Source organism: Marmota flaviventris, unplaced genomic scaffold (assembly GCF_047511675.1).
Source record: "Marmota flaviventris isolate mMarFla1 unplaced genomic scaffold, mMarFla1.hap1 Scaffold_61, whole genome shotgun sequence".
NCBI lineage: Eukaryota > Metazoa > Chordata > Mammalia > Rodentia > Sciuridae > Marmota > Marmota flaviventris.
The window spans coordinates 786183-806927 of record NW_027288407.1 but is presented as its reverse complement, the minus strand read 5'-3'; the positions used below and the strand labels follow the sequence as shown (position 1 = coordinate 806927).

The 20745-nt window shown below is 33.3% G+C and overlaps 1 protein-coding gene across 1 annotated transcript in view; it reads right to left on the bottom strand.

The window, feature by feature from the left end:
- Nucleotides 1–20745, bottom strand: part of LOC139704445 (putative ankyrin repeat domain-containing protein 20A3) — a gene marked incomplete at its 3' end in the record, with an annotated part of 70560 nt that overhangs the window by 25431 nt on the left and 24384 nt on the right. Inside the window, exons 5-7 of the mRNA XM_071607289.1 lie at nucleotides 19116–19230; nucleotides 12066–12123; nucleotides 11873–11973 (exon numbers count right to left, since the gene is read on the bottom strand). Coding sequence (XP_071463390.1) covers nucleotides 11873–11973; nucleotides 12066–12123; nucleotides 19116–19230 — 274 coding nt within the window. The remainder of the gene's footprint in view (nucleotides 1–11872; nucleotides 11974–12065; nucleotides 12124–19115; nucleotides 19231–20745) is intronic.

Genomic DNA, 20745 nt, shown 5'->3' with positions numbered 1-20745 from the left:
ATTCACAATATCCTCAAAGAAAATAAGATACTTGGGAATCAACCTAACAAAAGAGGTGAAAGATTTATACAATGAAAACTACAGAACCCTAAAGACAGAGATAGAAGAAGATCTTAGAAGATGGAAAAATGTACCCTGTTCATGGATAGGGAGAAATAAAATCATCAAAATGGCGATATTACCCAAAGTTCTCTACAGGTTTAATGTGATGCCAATCAAAATTCCAATGGCATTTCTTGTAGAAATAAATAAAGCAATCATGAAATTCATATGGAAAAACAAAAGACCCAGAATAGCAAAAACAATTCTAAGCAGGAAGTGTGAATCTGGAGGTATAGCTATACAAGATCTCAAACTGTACTACAGAGCAATAGTAACAAAAATAGCATGGTACTGGTACCAAAACAGGCAGGTGGACCAATGGTACAGAATAGAAGACACAGAGACCAATCCACAAAATTACAACTTTCTTATACTTGATAAAGGGGCTAAAAGCATGCAATGGAGGAAGGATAGCATCTTCAACAAATGGTGCTGGGAAAACTGGAAATCCATATGCAACAAAATGAAACTGAATCCCTTTCTCTCGCCATGCACAAAAGTAAACTCAAAATGGATCAAGGAGCTAGATATCAAATCAGAGACACTGCGTCTGATAGAAGAAAAAGTTGGCTACGATCTACATACTGTGGGGTCGGGCCCCAAATTCCTTAATAGGACGCCCATAGCCCAAGAGTTAATAACAAGAATAAACAAACGGGACCTACTTAAACTAAAAAGTTTTTTCTCAGAAAGAGAAACAATAAGAGAGGTAAATAGAGAGCCTATATCCTGGGAACAAATTTTTACCCCTCACACTTCAGATAGAACCCTAATATCCATAATATACAAAGAATTCAAAAAAAATTAAACACTAAGATAACAAATAACCCAATCAACAAATGGGCCAAGGACCTGAACATACACTTCTCAGAGGAGGACATACAATCAATCAACAAGTACATGAAAAAATACTCACCATCTCTAGCAGTCAGAGAAATGCAAATCAAAACCACCCTAAGATACCATCTCACTCCGGTAAGATTGGCAGCCATTATGAAGTCAAGCAACAATAAGTGTTGGCGAGGATGTGGGGAAAAGGGTACACTTGTACATTGCTGGTGAGACTGCAAATTGGTGAGGCCAATTTGGAAAGCAGTTTGGAGATTCCTGGGAAAGCTGGGAATGGATCCACCATTTGACCCAGCTATCACCCTTCTCGGACTATTCCCTGAGGATCTTAAAAGAGCGTACTATAGGGATACTGCCACATCAATGATCATAGCGGCACAATTCACAATAGCTAGACTGTGGAACCAACCTAGATGCCCTTCAATAGGTGAATGGATAAAAAAAAAGTGGAATTTATACACAATGGAGTATTACGCAGCACTGAAAAATGACAAAATCATGGAATTTGCAGGGAAATGGATGGCATTAGAGCAGATTATGCTAAGCGAAGCTAGCCAATCCTTAAAAAACAAATGCCAAATGTCTTCTTTGATATAAAGAGAGCAACTAAGAACAGAACAGGGAGGAAGAGCATGAGTAAAAGATTAACATTAAACAGAGTGGAGTGGGGGGAGAGAAAGGGAGAGAGAAGGGAAATAATATGGAAATGGTAGGAGACCCTTAATGTTACACAAAATTACACATAAGAAGTTGTGAGGGGAAAGGGGGGGAACAAGGGAGAAAATTGAACAACAACAGATGAGGTAGAGAGGGAAGATGGGAGGGGAGGGGAGGGGGGATAGTAGGGGATAGGAAAGGTAGCGGATTACAACTGTCACTAATATGCCATTATGTAAAAATGTGAGTGTGTAACCGATGTGATTCTGCAATTTGTATTTGGGGTAAAAATGCGAGTTCATAACCCACTTGAGTCAAATGTATGAAAGATGATATATCATGAGCTTTGTAATGTTTTGAACAACCAATAATAAAAAAAAGAATCAGAGTGCTTACTGAAGAAAGGCCTTTAAGTTCTTATATTTCCAGGACCCAACAAGGACATGAATTTGGCAGGTCAAGAGTCATCAACAACACAAGTCAGGCTCTATCAACAAAAGTAACTGAGACACATATCTGTAAGGAGCTCTGGAAAGCTGTAGTCATGGTTACATGGTCATCCAAGAGATAGAAACTGAGGTAAGTTCCAATTAAACGTTCCTGTAGGAACTATGTGAAAGAAGACAGAATTGGTTCTGGTAAAAAAAAAAAAAAAAAAAAAAAAACTTGCTGCTACCATCTACAGAGAGGAGAGCTGATCTCCAGAGTCTGGCCATCTCACTGTGCTTAGAGGCATGTAAAGGAGGAACCTCCACTTCTTCAACTGAAGCAATTATAGTCATTTCCTTGGTGATTCACCAAGGGGGTTCCCTCTTTAGAAAGGTCCCATTGGTGGAACTCTGTCTTTGAGATATCAGGATCTCCTGTATGTTTTATCTCCAAGACACAGGGACTGCCTCTATTTACTGGAATTGTGGATACCCATCTTATTGGTCCAGATTAACAGAGATATGTCGAAAACTCTGATCAGCAGGAATTATGGTGTGCTGGTTGGCTGCATTATAGAATGGAGGGCAGTGGGGACATCTCCCTTTTAAAACTGGTGTTTAGAGATTAGTAAAAAAAAAAGATGAGTTGCATGTGATTTTGTGGGGCAGAACATTTTTGGAATGCTTTGAAAGGTCTTTTGAAAAGCTTGTTCCCTGCATCTCCCCCAACCAAGCACAGACCTGCATGCAGTCCATCTCTACCATGCTTAGAGGAAGTGAAACCAACCACGGAGACTTGATGTCTTGCATGACCTTGAGCTCACTGATAAAAGTGTGGAATTGGATTTTCAGCACAGACTGACCCACAGGCTCCATGTCCTAGAGTTTTGTTGATAGCTCCTACTCTAACAAGAGCCCCATACTCAGGTACATAAAAATCCAATATTGTGACTGATTTACCTCTTCATATAAAAATGGTTCTATAGTACTTCCTGGTAGGCACAAATGAAACTTTTCAACATTCAAGACTCCACAACCAGTACTGACCTGTTCAGGCTAGAATTGAGAAGAAACAAGTACAGCTATAGTTGCTCCAAACACCCCCCAAATGGTTAATCTTAAAAGTAGATGTTGGGGAAGAAACTGTCTATATTTGAATTACATCAGATGAGGAAATCATTCTTTTCTTGGCACTGAATCTTTAAACGGCTTTTTTTATCATTTGTTTTTCAGTTTCTAACACACATGATCTTTTGTTTAATTTTCTTTGTACTTGTTTTCTTATTTTTCATTTGTAATAGCGTTATTTTTCTTTTTTTCATTTTTTCTTCTTTTTTCTGTGTATTTTAGTATTAATTTTAGAATCTCTCACAACTGAATTTTGGATATTGTTTATTATTACCACTTCTTCATTGGTAACCTGAGTTGTAGAGATCATTTTTATGAGTTTTTGCTTTGGTCTTAAGTCAACATGTGCTTAGCTTCTAACTTTTAGATATTGCTGGTGGCTATTCTTTCCTCTTAAATTACTTTGGATTAGTGGTCCCAACACTTTTGTCATTGAGTTGGGGCTTTGAAAATAGAACATACACTCTGTTTGGGGAATATCTGAAGAGAAATCTGCTGAAGAAAATGGCCCACATCTAAGAGAATAGAAATCTATTTGAACATCTGCACAAACCTCCGTATATTAAAACAAGAAAATGAGAGTGCAAGGCACTAACACATTACCCAAAGTGTTTAAATCCCTAATAACTTACTACACATACATTGATGTGTAGGATAGTAAATAATTCAAACAATTTCTTATGAAAATAATTTCAGAAACTAAAGGACTAAAACATGAATTAATGAAGGAAATCCAGGTTTTGAAAGAATATCCTCACAATGAAATAGAGTTTGTGGGGAAAAAAGGTCAGAAAATTTGGAAATAATAAGTTTATTAAATCAAATAAAAGTCGAAATGAGAAGTACTGAAAATATACTACATCAGGTAGATGGAAGAATGTTAAGTCTTGAAGACAAGGTGGATGGTGTAGAACTTTCCTAATGTAATAAAAATGAGAGACTTTAAAAAGAGAAAAAAAGTGCGTAACATTATATTGGATAGAGAGAAATGATGGGAGGGGAGGGGAGGGAAAGCGGGGATATGAAGAGCAGCAGAATAGAATAGACATTATGATTGCTGTATGTATATAGGTGACTCTATGACCAGTGTGATTCTGCAATCTCTACAATCAGAAAAATTAGAAATTATACCCCAATTGATTCAAATGTTTGAATTGCTAAGATCATTGTAATGTCATAGTATCTAATAAAAAATAATAATAAAAATAAATAAATAAATAAATATCATGTATTTTGTCTGAGAAAAAAAAAGAATATCCAAGCATTCTAGGGCAACTTTAAAAGACCAATTGAGATTAAGGTCTTGAAGGAAGGAATGTATAGACAGACTAATGGCATAGAAACTTATTCAGTGAATTCGCACCAGAAAAAAAAATATTTAATTGTGGAAATAAGAACATCAGGCACAGAAAGCATTTAGAAGGCCAAATAGACATGGCCAAAAAGAAACTGTCTACATTATATTTTGGTTAAAATGCCAAAATTCAGAGCAAAGAAAGATTTTTACAAATTCAAGAGAGAAGCACCAAGTTATTGGTAAATGGTAATGCATCTGGATAACTCTAAGGGCCAGCAGGACATGCAATAATATATTTCAAGCACTAAAACAGAAATATTATAGTGGCACCCCCTACTCCACAAATGCATCTTCATTAAGCTTCCCCAGAGACCCTCACCACAATTTTTCTTGTATACAATATATTAGCTAAGATCTCTGCAAAATGACTCAAATGTTGTTATACATCCTTTTTTTCTGTTGATCTGCTCTGTATTGAAAAGACTAAATTTATCCCTGGACTTAATGAATATACTCTGCTTTTGTGGTGTAATCTGTAAAATCCCTGACAGTTCTAAGAAATGAGACAATAGGTTACTTCTGAGAACTCACAGAAAAAAAAATAACTTTCATGTAGACCCCTGCAAAATGTATACTTCCAGGCTCCCATTTCCACACCACCAGGTATAAAGCTCAACAAATGTCTAGACTCAGCATTCATAGAGAGAATTTGTTTCAGGTGAAAGCCCCCTCTGAACAGGCTGCAGACAATAAACCTGCACTTTGCTAATTCCTCTGGTGTCCAGTCTTATCTGTCTTACTTCAGTACTGCCAGCCTACATTGTTATCTGCATCAAAGTTATTCTTCAGAAATAATTACATTTCAAGACAAGAATAAACTAAAATAAACTATGACAACTAACCTGCCAGTGTAGAAGATTCACTATGGAATTCTATATACACAAGAAGAAGATTAAAATAAATCATGGGAGAATATAAAAGAATAAATGTAACTAGAAGAGTGGATAAGCAAATAGGAATAAAGAGTCAACCCTATATTATAAAGAAACACACCTCATTAACATTGGATTCACATCAAGTTAATTATCAACTCAAAAGACATAGATTAAAATACTCAATTAACAAACAAGACCCAAATGTATGTTGTCTACAAGAAACACAGCCTGACATGCAATGATGTTCACAGAATAAAACTTAAAGAATAGAGAGATATTCCATGTAAATGGAAGCCAAAAAAAATAATATCTATTTGCAAATTTGATAAAGGTGACTTTAAACAATTACTCAAAGTTAGCAAAGAAGGTCACAACCTACAGCTAAAGGAAAAAATCCAACAACAAGAAAAATGTCTTTAAATATTTATACAGAAGTGTGGGTGACATTAATACTAATATCACCAGTGACTGGTTAGGTGGACAAAACATCAATAACTTTCCTATATATCACTTTTAATTTTTATTATGACAACTTAATAGTTGTCTAGGCACTATTTCATCTGACAAGAACAGAACTCATAATTTTTTAGCAATACAAAAAACTTTCTTTATAATAGGTCATATATTAGGATACAAAGCATGTCTTAGTAAATACAAAAACAAAATAATTCCATTTATCCCTTATCAGATCACAATGGATTGCTATTAGAAAACAACACATACAGCCTTTTTAACAAGTGGGTCTGGGAAAAAAATACCTAAACACATGAAGAGGAAAATCAACTCAAGAATGGATCAAAGATTTAGGAATTACACAAGAAACTCTACAGCTGCTAGATAAAATTGTAAGCTGAATTTTTCAACATATTATCACAATCATCAATTGTCCTAACAAAACTCCTAAAGCATAAGACATAATACCAAGAATCAATAAGTAGGATGGCATAAAATTAAAAACTTCTGAACACTAAAGGAAACAAATAAGAGCATGAAGACAGAGGCTGCAGAAACGGAGATCTTTGCCACCTGATCCACAAATGTGGGTTAATATTCAGAATATATAAAGAACTCAAAAAACTTATCACAAACAATTGATAACTCACAGAATAAATTGAAAAACACTAAAGGGATCTTTCTAAAAAGAATTACAATTGAACAATAAATATATTTTAAAAAGTTCAACATCTCCAGAAGTTTGGAAATACAAATAAAAACTACATTGAGATTTTATCTCACTCTCTTCAGAATGGCAATTATCAAAAACACAAATAATAGTAAATGTTGATGAGGATGCAGAAGAAAGGTACACCCAACTCTTCCATTGCTTGGTATAGATTCAAAAGATTTAAAATCAGCATATTTTAGGGATGTAGCCACATCAGAGTTTATGGCAGCACAATTCAAAATAGAAAGGCTATCAAATGAAGCCTAGTTGCCAATCAACAGATTAATGTATAAAAAATATATATGTAATGAAGCTCTACTCAGTAAGTCATCAATTAAAAGAAATAATGGCATTGGTTAGTAAATGAATGGAACTGGAAAATGTCCCACTAAGTCAAAGCAAATATCCTGCTCAGACTCAAAAAGTCAAAGGCTGAATATTTTCCCTTATATTAAGAAGGTAGATAAAAATAAAGGGAAAATGGGGGGTCCCTAAAAACAGAAGAGAGGCCAGTGGAGTCAAGGAAGGAGATTAGGAGGGATGGAGTGACTGCTAGAGGAATTGTGGTGAAATGAATCTGAACAAATTTTCCTTTGTACACTTAAAAATATATCACACTGAATTTGACCTTTATGTATATCAATGATGCACTAATTAAAACAACTACAAGTAAATAGAAGAAAGAACAGTGGAGTAGAACAGAGATAACAGAGGTAGGGAAGGGATATTACTGGGGATAAAATTGGAAAATTGTATAACATGCTTGTATTATTATTTAAAAATGAACCTCAATATTATATGTGAAATGAAGATCTAATTAATAAAAAGAAGCAAACAGTGAGTAAAACTATAGAAATTTCATGGACACTTGAAGAATGGATAATACATTTGCATAATCAAAGTGTCACTAATTAAATTAGGGGAGGGAAGTTTTAAATAAACCTGAGAACCACATGAGAATCAAAACAACATTTATACATTTATGGGTTAAAGTAAAAGCAGATCTTTTTTGTTGTTTTTTTCTTTTATTGAAACATTATATATATATAATGTGGTTCATTATAACTTATACAGAAATGCATATAACATATTTAGACAAATCTTACTGTCCAGTACATTTTCTATCCCTTCCGATATCCCTCCATTTATCCACCAAAAGCAGTTGTATGTGGACAGTTTATACTAAGGGCTACCTCCATTTGAAAATCTAAGATATTTCAATTTAAAAACCTCATAATGCATCCCAAGGTCTAAGAAAAACCTCAGTAAATGAATTCTAAAACCAATACAAGAAAATAATTAATTAAAGTCAAAGCCAAAATTATAAAATAGATAATTTTTTTAAAAAAAAACATAGTGATAATAAAACAAATAGTTTGTTTTTAAAATGGTAAATAAAATTGATAAACCCTTGGCCAAGGGAACTAAAAGAAAAAAAGAAGATACAGATGGATAAAGCTAGAAACAAAAAGTGAAATATTAAAATTGATACCACTGAAATCCAGAAGATCTCTAGAGACTATTAGAAAAATTATTTCAATGAATGAGAAAAATTTAGACTATTTTAAAGAATAAAATTGAAAGATAAATAAATCTAAGTGATATTAATGAAATATGTCATAAAATGTTGAATCAAATAGATAGAGAAAACCGTAGCTCAATAACAAGCAATTAGGTTGAAGCAATAATAAAAAGCCTTATGGACCAGAGGTTTAGAGGTGAATACATGGTTAAATTTTATCATATATTTAAAGAAGAACTGATATTAATCCCCCATTACATTTAAGAGCAAAGGAAAGATGCTTCCAAAGCAATTCTGCAAAGTATTACCCTGACTGGAAAAGTGATTATTGGACAGAACAAGAAAAAAACTAGATATTAATATCCTTGAGGAACATAGTATAAAAATTCTCATAAAATCTTTGCAAACCACATTCAACAACACATTACAAAATAACATACATATCAGGCATAGTGGTGCAGGTCTATACTCTCAGAAAAGCATCAGGTTGTTTGAGGAACACTGTAATTTCAAAGCCAGCCTGGGAAATTTAGTGAGACCTGTTATCAAAGTGAACAATAAATGGTGCTGGGAATGTGTTTCCTTCGTACCATGCTCCTGGTTTGATACTCTAGTTACATACAAAAAAAAAAAAAAATCCATAAAAGCTGATTTTGATCCAGGATGATTCAATACATGCAAATCAATAAAACTAATACATCACATATAGAATCAAGAGCAAAATTACATGATCTTTTAAGAAGCTGCAGGAAAAGCCTTTGACAAATTCAATGGCCCTCATGAGAAAGCCCTGAGAGATTAGAAATAGGAGAATTTTATTAAAAGATAATAAAGACCAAGTATATCAAACCCAAAGCCAATAGTAAAATGAAGAAGAACACTTTCTATAAAATCAGGAAATACACAAGGATGTTCATTGCCACCAATCTCACTAATCACAGTACTTAAAATTTTAGAAAAATAGAAAGAAATAAATGGGATTCAAATAGGAATGTTAAAATGTTAAATTATTTCTATATGCAAATGATTTAGTAATATTCTTAGAAGAACATAAATAATATACTATGAAAATTCTACTTTGATGAATGAATTCATCAGAGTAACTGGATACAAAATAAACATATAAAAATAAACTGTTTATCTATATACCATAGCAAACCTAGAGAGAATAAAGCAAGAGTAATAGCTCATTCAAATAACTTTAAAAATAGCTAGGAATAACACTAAACAAGAAAGTGAATGACCTCTTCAAGAAAAATTACACATTGAAGAAAACAAATAAGAAAACAATAGGAAGTAAAAATATCTGCTATGTTCATAGAGAAGCAGAATTAATATTGTGAAAGTGGCCATAGTACCATAAATGAATTATAGATTCCATGTATTCCCATTCAAATTCAAATGGTATTGTTTGCAGAAATGGGGGAAAATAACAACTTCTAAATCTGTATGGAAGAAAAACAAACAAACAAAAAATACTTAGACAAAGTGATACTGATCATAAGAGAAACAATGGATAAACCACAATGCCCAATTTCAAAATATAAAACAGAGCCGTAGTAATAAAAACCATGGTCCTGGTGTAAAGAAAGACCCATAGACCAATAGATAGAAGAGAAGTCAGAGAGCAAACCCACACAGGTACAGTCATGTGATACTAGGCAAAGACACCAAAAACATATTTTGGAGAAAAGACAAACAACATTTTAGAAATAGTGTTGGAAAAACTAGATATCCGTATGTAAAAGAAAAAAACCTAGATGCCTATTTTCTAACACTGTACAAGAGTTTATTCAGAAAGGACTAAAGACATATGTACCAGACTAGAAGGTTTACAAATACTCGAAGAAAATATATGGAAAACACGTCAGTATGTAGGCAATAACTTCCTGAATAGATCCCCCTACAGCTCAGAAAATAAGAGCAACAATGTATAAGAGAGGGTGCATCAAACTGAAAAATTCCTGCATAGTAAGTGAAACACAAAACAGTAAGAAGTGGTAGCCTCCAGAAATGGAGAAAAGCTTTGCCAGCTATTCTTCTGACAGAGGATTAATATCCTAAAAATATTAATGCAAATATCTTAACACCAGAAAAACAAAAACCTTTTCAATAAATGAGCAAATGCACAGCTAGTTCTCAAAATAAGAGATACAAATGGCCAACATTTCAGGGAAAAAAAAAAAAAAAAAACATAACATCCTTATCAATCGGGAATATGCAAATCAAAACAACATCAAGCTCCCATTTTCCACCATTCAAAAAAGCAATCATTAAGAAGAAGGCAAATAATACTGGGAAGATGAGGAGAAAAATCTCTTACATGTGAATGGCAGGAACATAAATTACTATATCACTATGGAAATTCATATGAAGGCTACTCAAAAACTGAACATAGAACTACTTTATTATTCAAATACACTACTCAGTACTTACCAGAAAATATTAAAGTCAGCTTATTTTAGAGATATGCATATGCCCATCTTTGCCATGACACTATTAATAATAGGAAAGTTATAGAATCAGGCTAGATGCTAGTTAATAAAAGAATGGATAAAGAAAATGTGGTATATATACACAAGGAAGATTTCTATGCATAGAGAACAACAAAACTAAGTTAATTTTAGGAAAATGAATGAAACAGGGAAGCATAATGTTAAATAATATAAGCCAGACTCAGGAAACAAGTATCATTTATTGATCTCACATGGAAAACTAGAGGTGGAAATGTTCAACATAAAACTAGATGAATAATAAATTATATCCATTAGCATACATAAATTTGGGAGTATGGAGAAAAAAATGTTAAAGATAGCATTAGGGGAGTATATTTGATCTATATGTATGTAAAAATATGCCACTGTGAAAATTCTGTATAATTAATGTGTATCATTTTTTAAAAACTGATTATCTTTTTTAATTTTTAGAAGTTCATTTATCATGTTCATTACCACTATTACTCGTTTGTTTGGATTTCATTTTTTAATAGCAGTACTATTTATATATGCATATATATATTTATTTTATTGATTTCTTTTTAGTTATAGGTGACAATAGAATCCATTTTGATATAATCCAACAAGCACTGACCATCAACATATTAAGTCTATATTAATTGTTACTAAATATAAATTACTTGAAGCTTTAATAGGAACAGAAGCAAAGAAAAGAATGATTTCTTAAGCATCTAAAATATGCCACATTTATTTGCTTATTTTTCTCTTCATTATAATCACAAATGATTGTGATTGTAATCCCACACCCTGCCTCCTAGTCATTCGAGGATGTCAAGAGTAAGTAATAGACAAATATAACACATTATTCTATTGTCCAGCATGTACTTCCCCTAACATTCCTATGTTTGCCCTAATATTGAGTTGCTGCTCTTTTTAATTTCAATATTTCTTATTTTAAGTATCAGCCATCTTGACTCTCTTATTCAATCTGGACACTTGACTTTCCCTTCATAAATGAATTCTTTGTATGCATCCACTTTTATCAGCTTTATATTCATAAAGCTGTTCTTTTCCCTTCTTTTCTATTTATTTCCTTCCATAAGGGCACACTGAAGAACTGTTTATTCCCACCACTTTCTGGCAATGTTAATTCTATACATATACCTCACCTGTTGCTCTCCTTGTTTTCTACTCTAACCTTGTAGCCTTATTTCTTTCTAGCATGTTTTTTCTTCCTGGAAGATGATATGTTTAAAAAATGGAAAGATTTTTAACCCATTACCTTTGAGTCAGGTGATGGAATTTAAGGACAATCATTCTTTATTCTGATTGCCTGCACAAGTGTGGTTACAAGTACTTCCTTCTTTCGACTGGCAGGTTTACTGTTATCAGGTAAATTTCCACTCTTTTGGTTCCCAGTGTCATATTTTACTTCTGACAATAAAAACAAAATAAAGAGTATATAAAAATTCTGTAATTTAAAGTCATTAAGCAGCACAATTTCAGGCAGTCTTCACATAGCTTACCATCCTTCATGGATTGTCTGGAAGCTTCAATTAATTCTCCTCCTTTTTCTGGGATGTTCTAGGAAGAAAAAAAAATTAAGGGATAATAAGAACCAAAGATGACAAAATAATTATTGTTCTTCACTACTGTAGGGTACAACAGAATAAGCATTCTGATGTATATTCAAACTACAATTCTCTCACTTAGTAAGCTATAATTTCTAATGGGAGAAGGATTAGGAGCCATGACAGAGAGATCCCCAAAATGTCACTCCCCTTGTCTAAAATTGATTTTTACACAAATGCTGAAATCCATTATACTATTTTCTTAAGCTGAATGATGTAGAAAAAAAATTGTAGCCATCTTTACTTAGACTACTTTTGAAAAAGACTAACAATATGAGAAATTATATGTGATATTTTAATGTGTTTTTATGACTTATATTGGCATGAATTACCTCTTGAGGGGAAAGCTCATAAGACATGAGCTTTTAGAGTTACCTATTAAAGAAGATTGATTGGATTCATAAACAGTATAAGTTTTGTCCATCTTATGTGTTAAATAGCTAAAGATAAGTAATTATACAAATTTTGCTGCTTCCAAAAAAAGATAAATGACAAAAACCATCTTGTGGGGGTTATATCAATGAATAATAACCACACAGAGCTGCTAAATAACCAAACCACAATGACAGAGATGAAACAATGAATAGACACTGAAGAGATGTTTTCCGCAGGGAAATATTAAGTATTAGAGTAAGTCATTGTTTTAGAAAGGGAAACATGTTCTTTTTATTCCATTACCTTCATATAATTAAATTAACAAAACAATAAGATATAAAACAATAAAATATTTCTTAATAAACCAGGTGCTGCTGCCACAAAATTAAAGTAATTTCAGGTTTGCTTGACATAGGTAACAAAAGACAGTGGAGTAAGTCATTTTTTTAAAAGACAAGCAAGAAGGAAGAAACTAGCAAATTTTCATCTGAAGTTCAAATCTAAACTCAAGTTTGGAGAAGGCTTGGAGGATATTCTTGTTCCTACTAACATATTTATGACATTACTCTAACTTGTTTATTCTTCCTTTATGGCACCAATTTGAGATACTCAAAACTTTTACATCCCATATATTAAAAGAGAAGGCAAACTTAAAGCATATATTTTTTTTAATTCAGTAGACCTAATTACTAGTTATATCATGCATATTATACTACTTAGGACATTTCAGCAAGTAGATATTTATTTTATCCACATTTACTCATGTTCAACACTGTATATAACACCAGCTTTTAGAAATGGTGCATTTCTCCAGGCCAAATGAGCTCAGTTGAGTTATAAATAATACCAAAGTAGCATTTTAAATAGAACACAGAATGATAACTCTATACTTTTATCTCCCAGTTAAAAATTACACCCTTGTTACTCACATAATATTTAGCTCTTCATAACTGAAATAAAATTAAAGTAATTTCAAAAACAAAAGATATCGCTTACATTTAACCTTATTTTTAGCTTCTCCAGGATATTTGCAAATATATTTCCTAACCTGGAATAGTTCATAAAAATAGTAGTGTTTTACAGTAAACATTAAAGTAAGTAAATACAGAAGCATCTAAAATTTGAAATTTCAAAATTTGACATAGAATTTATATATTTTAAGAAACTATAATGGAAAAACAACAATTTTGAAACTAAAGTATTACCATACAATTATTGAGTGTTTCTGCTTCCAGAACTGGTTATTACTTTGCACACACCATTTTTTCTTTGATTAGATGAAGAGTAAATTTTTAGAAAATTTCATTACCTCACATTTCTTTAGAATTTTTATTGGTTCTTTTCAGTTATACATCAAAATATAAGTTATATACCAGAATATAATTATAAAAGCATAGAATATAATTTGTTCTAATTCAGGACCTAGTACTTCCTTCTGTTCTTCTAATCTTTCTGCTATTTACTTATAGTTTTTTTTTTTAATTACTGTCACTTTTAGTGGAAAGACTCAAAGTATGGATATGCAAGCCATTTTAATACAAGTATTAAGATACAGATTCTAGATTTCTGGGTTGCCATAATTCCCAATATTACTTTAGTATAAATATGGAGCCATGGAAAGAAATAGAGAATATAGGTTCCTCAATTGCTATGATACCAAAATATCAAGGGTCCAAGTAAAAAAAGAAAAATTATGTGCAATATATATTATATATTCCAAACTAAAGGCACCAGGGAAATTCCACAATTCTATAAAAATTAATTTAGGCATGAGTATTGTAAGTCATGTAAGAATGATTTAAAAACCACAGTAATGAAAACTGATACAAAAAATCCTTGAATAAATATTATATTTCCTCTACAGTTAGAGAGCTGTTTCTAATGCATTTTTTCTTTCACTATGTATTTCACAGCCCATTGTTACTTCCAGCCCCCACGATCCACAAGTACTTGAGAGAACAGTGATATAAAAAGCATTTTTTTTAAAAAATCAACATAATTCTTTAAAATTGATTCTTAGCAAAAATTCATATAAAATAGAAGAAAAAATATAGCTAAATTTTCAGCATTAGCATCTTAAAACACAAAATTCAGAGCAAGAACATGAGGTTTTTTACAAAAGATCACTTTACCTTAATATGAGCTTCATAGCTGCCCCCAAGCATTGCAAACAAGGAATCACCTGAGTGTGATTTTTTGATAGATCTTTAAAGCAAAAATGTATAACAAAAATGGTGAATAGTTTTCTTTTTAAAATAAACTCTGTTTAATTTAAGGTATAACTTATTAAATGGTGTTTCTTGATTGATATAATTAAAATATGACCTCCGATTAAAAAAATAGCTTGTGTTCACCTCTTTCTGACTCTACTGCTGTGAATCTATAAAATATTCAAATAGATATTAAGGCACTCTTAATTCCAATTCAGAGCAATAGCCAATACATGAGCAGAAACAGATAATAATTTGTTCTTGCAAATTGCCTGTCTTGAAGGCTGAATTTAAAACCCAATTAATGGCTGACATTTTTTTTTCACGTGAACTGAAACAAACCTCTGGTAACACAAGACAAGATACCAAGAGGCACAGTTCCTCTTGTGAATATCCAGGAGTCAAATACTAAGCAATGTTGTTCTTCAGCATGGAAATCACCAATAATAATACACTATTTATTCCCTCTACCCACAAATAATGCACAGAGTTCTCTGGAACTTTAAAAAATATTGAAAGTTAAAAAGTGAATATATATGTTATTCAGAATACCTTTGTCAGAAACATTGAAATAAATTATAAAATTGATTTTTCCTATATAGGTCTCACTTTATTCAGGTCCTCATAAACTAGCAAGCCTTTTAAAACCTTTACAAGCACTCAGACACCCAGGGGGAAAGACTGCCAGAAAAGCAGAGTCTTGATATTTGTACCTCTGTTTCATTAGCTGTTATGTAAATACCCTCCTTCCTCTGAGAATCCATTTCCCAGTCACTCATCTGCAAAACTCAGTGGCAGTCTCTAAAATTGAAATCTACATCCCTTGAATATTCAGATTCCTGACACAAGGTTAAACTAAATGGAGTCTCAATCATTGGCCTGTCTGAATACCTTTCCAACTACTCAACTGAAGCTTTGTAATAACTTTCCCTGCCAATCACTCCTTTGCCCAGCACTACATGTACATTTTAAGGACATGAGCAATTTGGAAAGAAAGTGAAGGTGAATGAAAACCTGTTTTGTGTCACAGATATCATGTATTCTAACAATTCCCACTGTCTGTTTCACTAGTCTCTAATCCATTCTTGCACTGCAGAGATGAACACAGGCAAAATACAAGCTATTAAGACTTCCTCTAAATTTTATATTAATATGCCTTTATAGAGAGCTTTTAATATTCTGTGTCCTTCATTCCTGTTTTGGCTCATCAAACTAATCATAAACCCTAAGATTTTGGTCTCTTTTTTAAAATGCTTATTCCTACCCAACACAGTGTTGTTACTCTGGGTAAATACTTTTATAGCCCTTTCCTTCACTAGTTAAATTTTGATCCTCTACCACTGTGTTCACTTAAAAATTCTAGTCTTGTCCTCTTTAGTTGGGTTCCTATAGTCAATCTTCAATCTATTATTTTAAAAAATAACCTTAAAAATGATAACCAGAAAATGTACTGAGCTCAGAATTAAGAAACTGGAGTTTAAATCTCATTGTTGTCATTGTTTATACCCAGAAAACTCCCTTTAATATATCTAAGTTTCAGGTACATCCTCAAAACTATCATTTGGCTGGCATGTAGAACACATGCTGAAAGACTAGAAGGTCTCTAAAATTCCTTAAAATTCTGAAATTTCTAAACTTTTGATCTGTCAAAAGAAAAAAAATTCAATTGACAAAATAAAACAGAAACACAAAGAGAACAAAACAGAAAATACAAATAGAAATTAAATAAAAGGTTATAGTCATAAAAAAGGGAAAAAAGTATAAAAGTAAAAGTCTTCATAAAATTGTTAGGGGTAGTAATTGAAGAGAAACTAACTGGAAAATCAGGAAGCAGAGAAATTAGAATGTCCTCTAAGGATTAATATAAGTAATACAACATTGTCTAAATAATGTTATTCTTAACTTTCAGTAAAATAATTTCTCTACAGCACTTGCCCGATCTTCTTGTTTATTAGAAACCATGAGGCCAAAGCTCTGTGAGATTTTCCATAAAAGCTTTTGATATATTAAGACAAAATCCTGATTACTAGTGGAACTGTCAATATCAGGACAAAATCTTGGACTATAACCTGGCTTATCAGGTAAAATATAAATCAGAATTAACACACAACTGCCTTTAACTTTCTAAATTGATGATACACAATTTGAAAGTTAAAATGTGAATATATATGTTATTTAGAATACATTTGTCAGGCACATTGAAATAAATTATAAAATTGATTTTTCCTGTATAGGTCCCACTTGGTATCAACCGGTACAGTGGAACAACACAATGGAGCTGTCAGCCAGGTAAGACTACAGTCTAAACACAGGCCTGAAACTTATTAATTACACAAATATGGGACAAAAGTCAATCTCTATGAATGACAGCTCTTTATTAGTAATTAACAGATTATAATAGCACAGATACTTTCAAAGTTCTTATAAGACAACTTTAGGAAACAAGTGTTAACTGAATGTAGTGTCTGTCTCACAATAGAATACTCAACAAATCCTTCTACCTTCACTCTCCTCTTAGTTAATAGACATTTTTTTAATTTAAAATCTATAAATTCATACCTTCTTAATGAGTCATCTTTAGGACTTTCTTTCACTATTAAATAAAACAGTAAAATATATAATTAATCAAAAACAGAAATATAAAATATAACATTTTACGACTCTGATGTTTTGTTATAAAATGTTCCTCCAGACCCAGACTCGGAGAAATTTTTAGAATTAATATTAATTGTATTTATGACAGGTAAGTAATGAATGCATTACAACTCCTATGTTTCGCACTTTGTACTTATCAAATGCAAGGAAGAAACAACAGGAATTATAAAAGTTTGATACTTAAAAGTAAATCATTGGTCCCATAATCATAATCCTTACTAAAAGTTGCAAAAATGAAAGAAAACCTTATCATTGTCAAATAAAGTAGTATAAATATATAAGTGTCAAACAAGAGGAGACATGATGGTGAATTAGCAGGAAGTGGATTTTCTCACAGCTCCACCATATGGGACTCAGAGAGTGAGAAAACTGCTTCTCTGTGAGGTGGGAGATAAAGCATGCCACTGATACTCAATATTGGACAGAGACCTTGAAAACTGGAGAATTTGGGGTATATCAGACAAAGATGAGAAACAGAGCTGGAGCTTAGGATCTGATGTGATTGGGGGAAATCAGTACATTAGGACAAAAAAAGACTGAAAAGTGATGCAGACAAGGGGCTAGGGTTGTGGCTCAGTGGTAGAGTGTTTGCCTAGCATGCATGAGGCACTGGTTTCAATCCATGTAAAATAAAATAAAGATACTGTGTCTACCTAAAACTAATTATATATATGAAAAGTGCAGCAGACAGTCTTGGAATGCAGAATTTGGGACCACAGGGTCAAGCTATTGTACTCATTAAACTGTGGCATGAAAATCACCACCAGTCTGCCTGGAATGTACAGAGAGTTGAAGCTGGAGATATATTTAAACATCTGCACTGCAATGGCACCAACTCAGACTGGGAATTTAGATCCATGTGTTGGGGCTCAGTCCAATATATAAATCTGGCAGACACCATCCACAAAACATAAACTGAGCCTAGCAAACAGGAGAATTTCTGGCATGGACAGTATTTCTCTGGGGGTAATACTAGTCAGATAGGCCAAAGAGAGCCTGTCCTCCTCTCCTCCCTTGACATAGCTGTGCCCAAGACCAGTGGCAGTTGCTCTAAAATCTCAATGAGCAGGAGTGATGGACCTTGGTGCTTGAGGGCAGACCTAAGGAGGTAAGAAAGAACAGTACCCTGAAAAAACAGAACTGGTAAAGGACTGGCTTCCCTATCCCATGAATGTAGCCCTGGGGATAAGAGTAGAGTAAATTCCTAGGTGTGCACTGATTTATTTATGCCCAGTAACTCCCCATGAAATGAAACACCTGGGGCAAAGACAGGACCTCACTGCCTCCCCTGAGAACGTATTTTAGAACCTAGCATGACCTATATCCTGGGGGTGGAGCTGACAGCACCTTTCACAGCTCCCCATACCATCCCATGGACAATGGAAACTGAGAGATGGAAAGACATTTTGGGAGAGACAGCAAGCACATACTCTCAGTAACAATCCTGTTTTTTTTTTTTTCTATGTGTACTGATGGATACATGAAGGACATTCATACTCTTGTACATATTTGTTTATGCTTTCTCATTTGAACTATTCTGAAACATAGTTATTTTTCCTTACTCTGTTGTTTTTGTTTCTATTTCTTTTCTCTTACAAACAGTCAAATTCCATTATTCTCACTTTACTCTTTATTTCTTTTACTTGTTTTTGCTTCTTCCTCATAAACAATACATCGTATATCACTTTGCTTCTGCCCTACTCACATCTTGAAACTGCTCATCCTTTTCTATCACCATTGCTTTTTTCTTCATAATGTACTCTATTTTTAATTTCTCCCAGAACTCTTGGTTTATAAAACTCCACACACCACCATTAATGCTAAAGGAACAATTAATACAATTGAAGCTATAGAAAACATCTATTATTTTATTTTTTATTTTATTTTTTTTAATTTTTTATTGTTGGCTGTTCAAAACATTACATAGTTCTTGATATATCATATTTCACAATTTGATTCAAGTGGGTTATGAGCTCCCATTTTTACCCCATATACAGATTGCAGAATCACATCAGTTGCACATCCATTAATTTACATATTGCCATACTAGTGTCTGTTGTATTCTGCTGCCTTTCCTATCCTCTACTATCCCCCCTCCCCTCCCCTCCCCTCCCCACTTCTCACTCTGCCACCTCTACTGACATTCGTTTGTCCCCCTTGTATTATTTTTCCCCTTCCCCTCACTTCCTCTTGTATGTACTTTTGTATAACTCTGAGGGTCTCCTTCCATTTCCATGCATTTTCCCTTCTATCTCCCTTTCCCTCCCACCTCTCATCCCTGTTTAATGTTAATCTTCTTCTCATGCTCTTCGACCCTACTCTGTTCTTAGTTACTCTCCTTATATCAAATAAGACATTTGGCATTTGTTTTTTAGGGATTGGCTAGCTTCACTTAGCATAATCTGCTCTAATGCCATCCATTTCCCTGTAAATTCTATGATTTTGTCATTTTTTAATGCAGAGTAATACTCCATTGTGTATAAATGCCACATTTATTTATCCATTCATCCATTGAAGGGCATCTAGGTTGGTTCCACAGTCTAGCTATTGTGAATTGTGCTGCTATGAACATCGATGTAGCAGTGTCCCTGTAGCATGCTCTTTTTAGGTCTTTAGGGAATAGACCGAGAAGGGGAATAGCTGGGTCAAATGGTGGCTCCATTCCCAGCTTTCCAAGAAATCTCCATACTGCTTTCCAAATTGGCTGCACCAATTTGCAGTCCCACCAGCAATGTACAAGTGTACTCTTTTCCCCACATCCTCTCCAGCACTTGTTGTTGTTTGACTTCATAATGGCTGCCAATCTAACTGGAGTGAGATGGTATCTTAGGGTGGTTTTGATTTGCATTTCTCTGACTGCTAGAGATGGTGAGCATTTTTTCATGTACTTGTTGATTGATTGTATGTCCTCCTCTGAGAAGTGTCTGTTCAGGTCCTTGGCCCATTTGTTGATTGGGTTGTTTGTTCCCTTATTGTCTAATTTTTTGAGTTCTTTGTATACTCTGGATATTAGGGCTCTATCTGAAGTGTGAGGAGTAAAGATTTGTTCCCAGGATGTAGGCTCTCTATTTACCTCTCTTATTGTATCTTTTGCTGAGAAAAAACTTTTTAGTTTGAGTAAGTCCCATTTGTTGATTCTAGTTATTAACTTTTGTGCTATGGGTGTCCTATTGAGGAATTTGGAGCCCGACCCCACAGTATGTAGATCGTAGCCAACTTTTTCTTCTATCAGACGGCGTATCTCTGATTTGATATCAAGCTCCTTGATCCATTTTGAATTAACTTTTGTGCATGGCGAGAGAAAGGGATTCAGTTTCATTTTGTTGCATATGGAT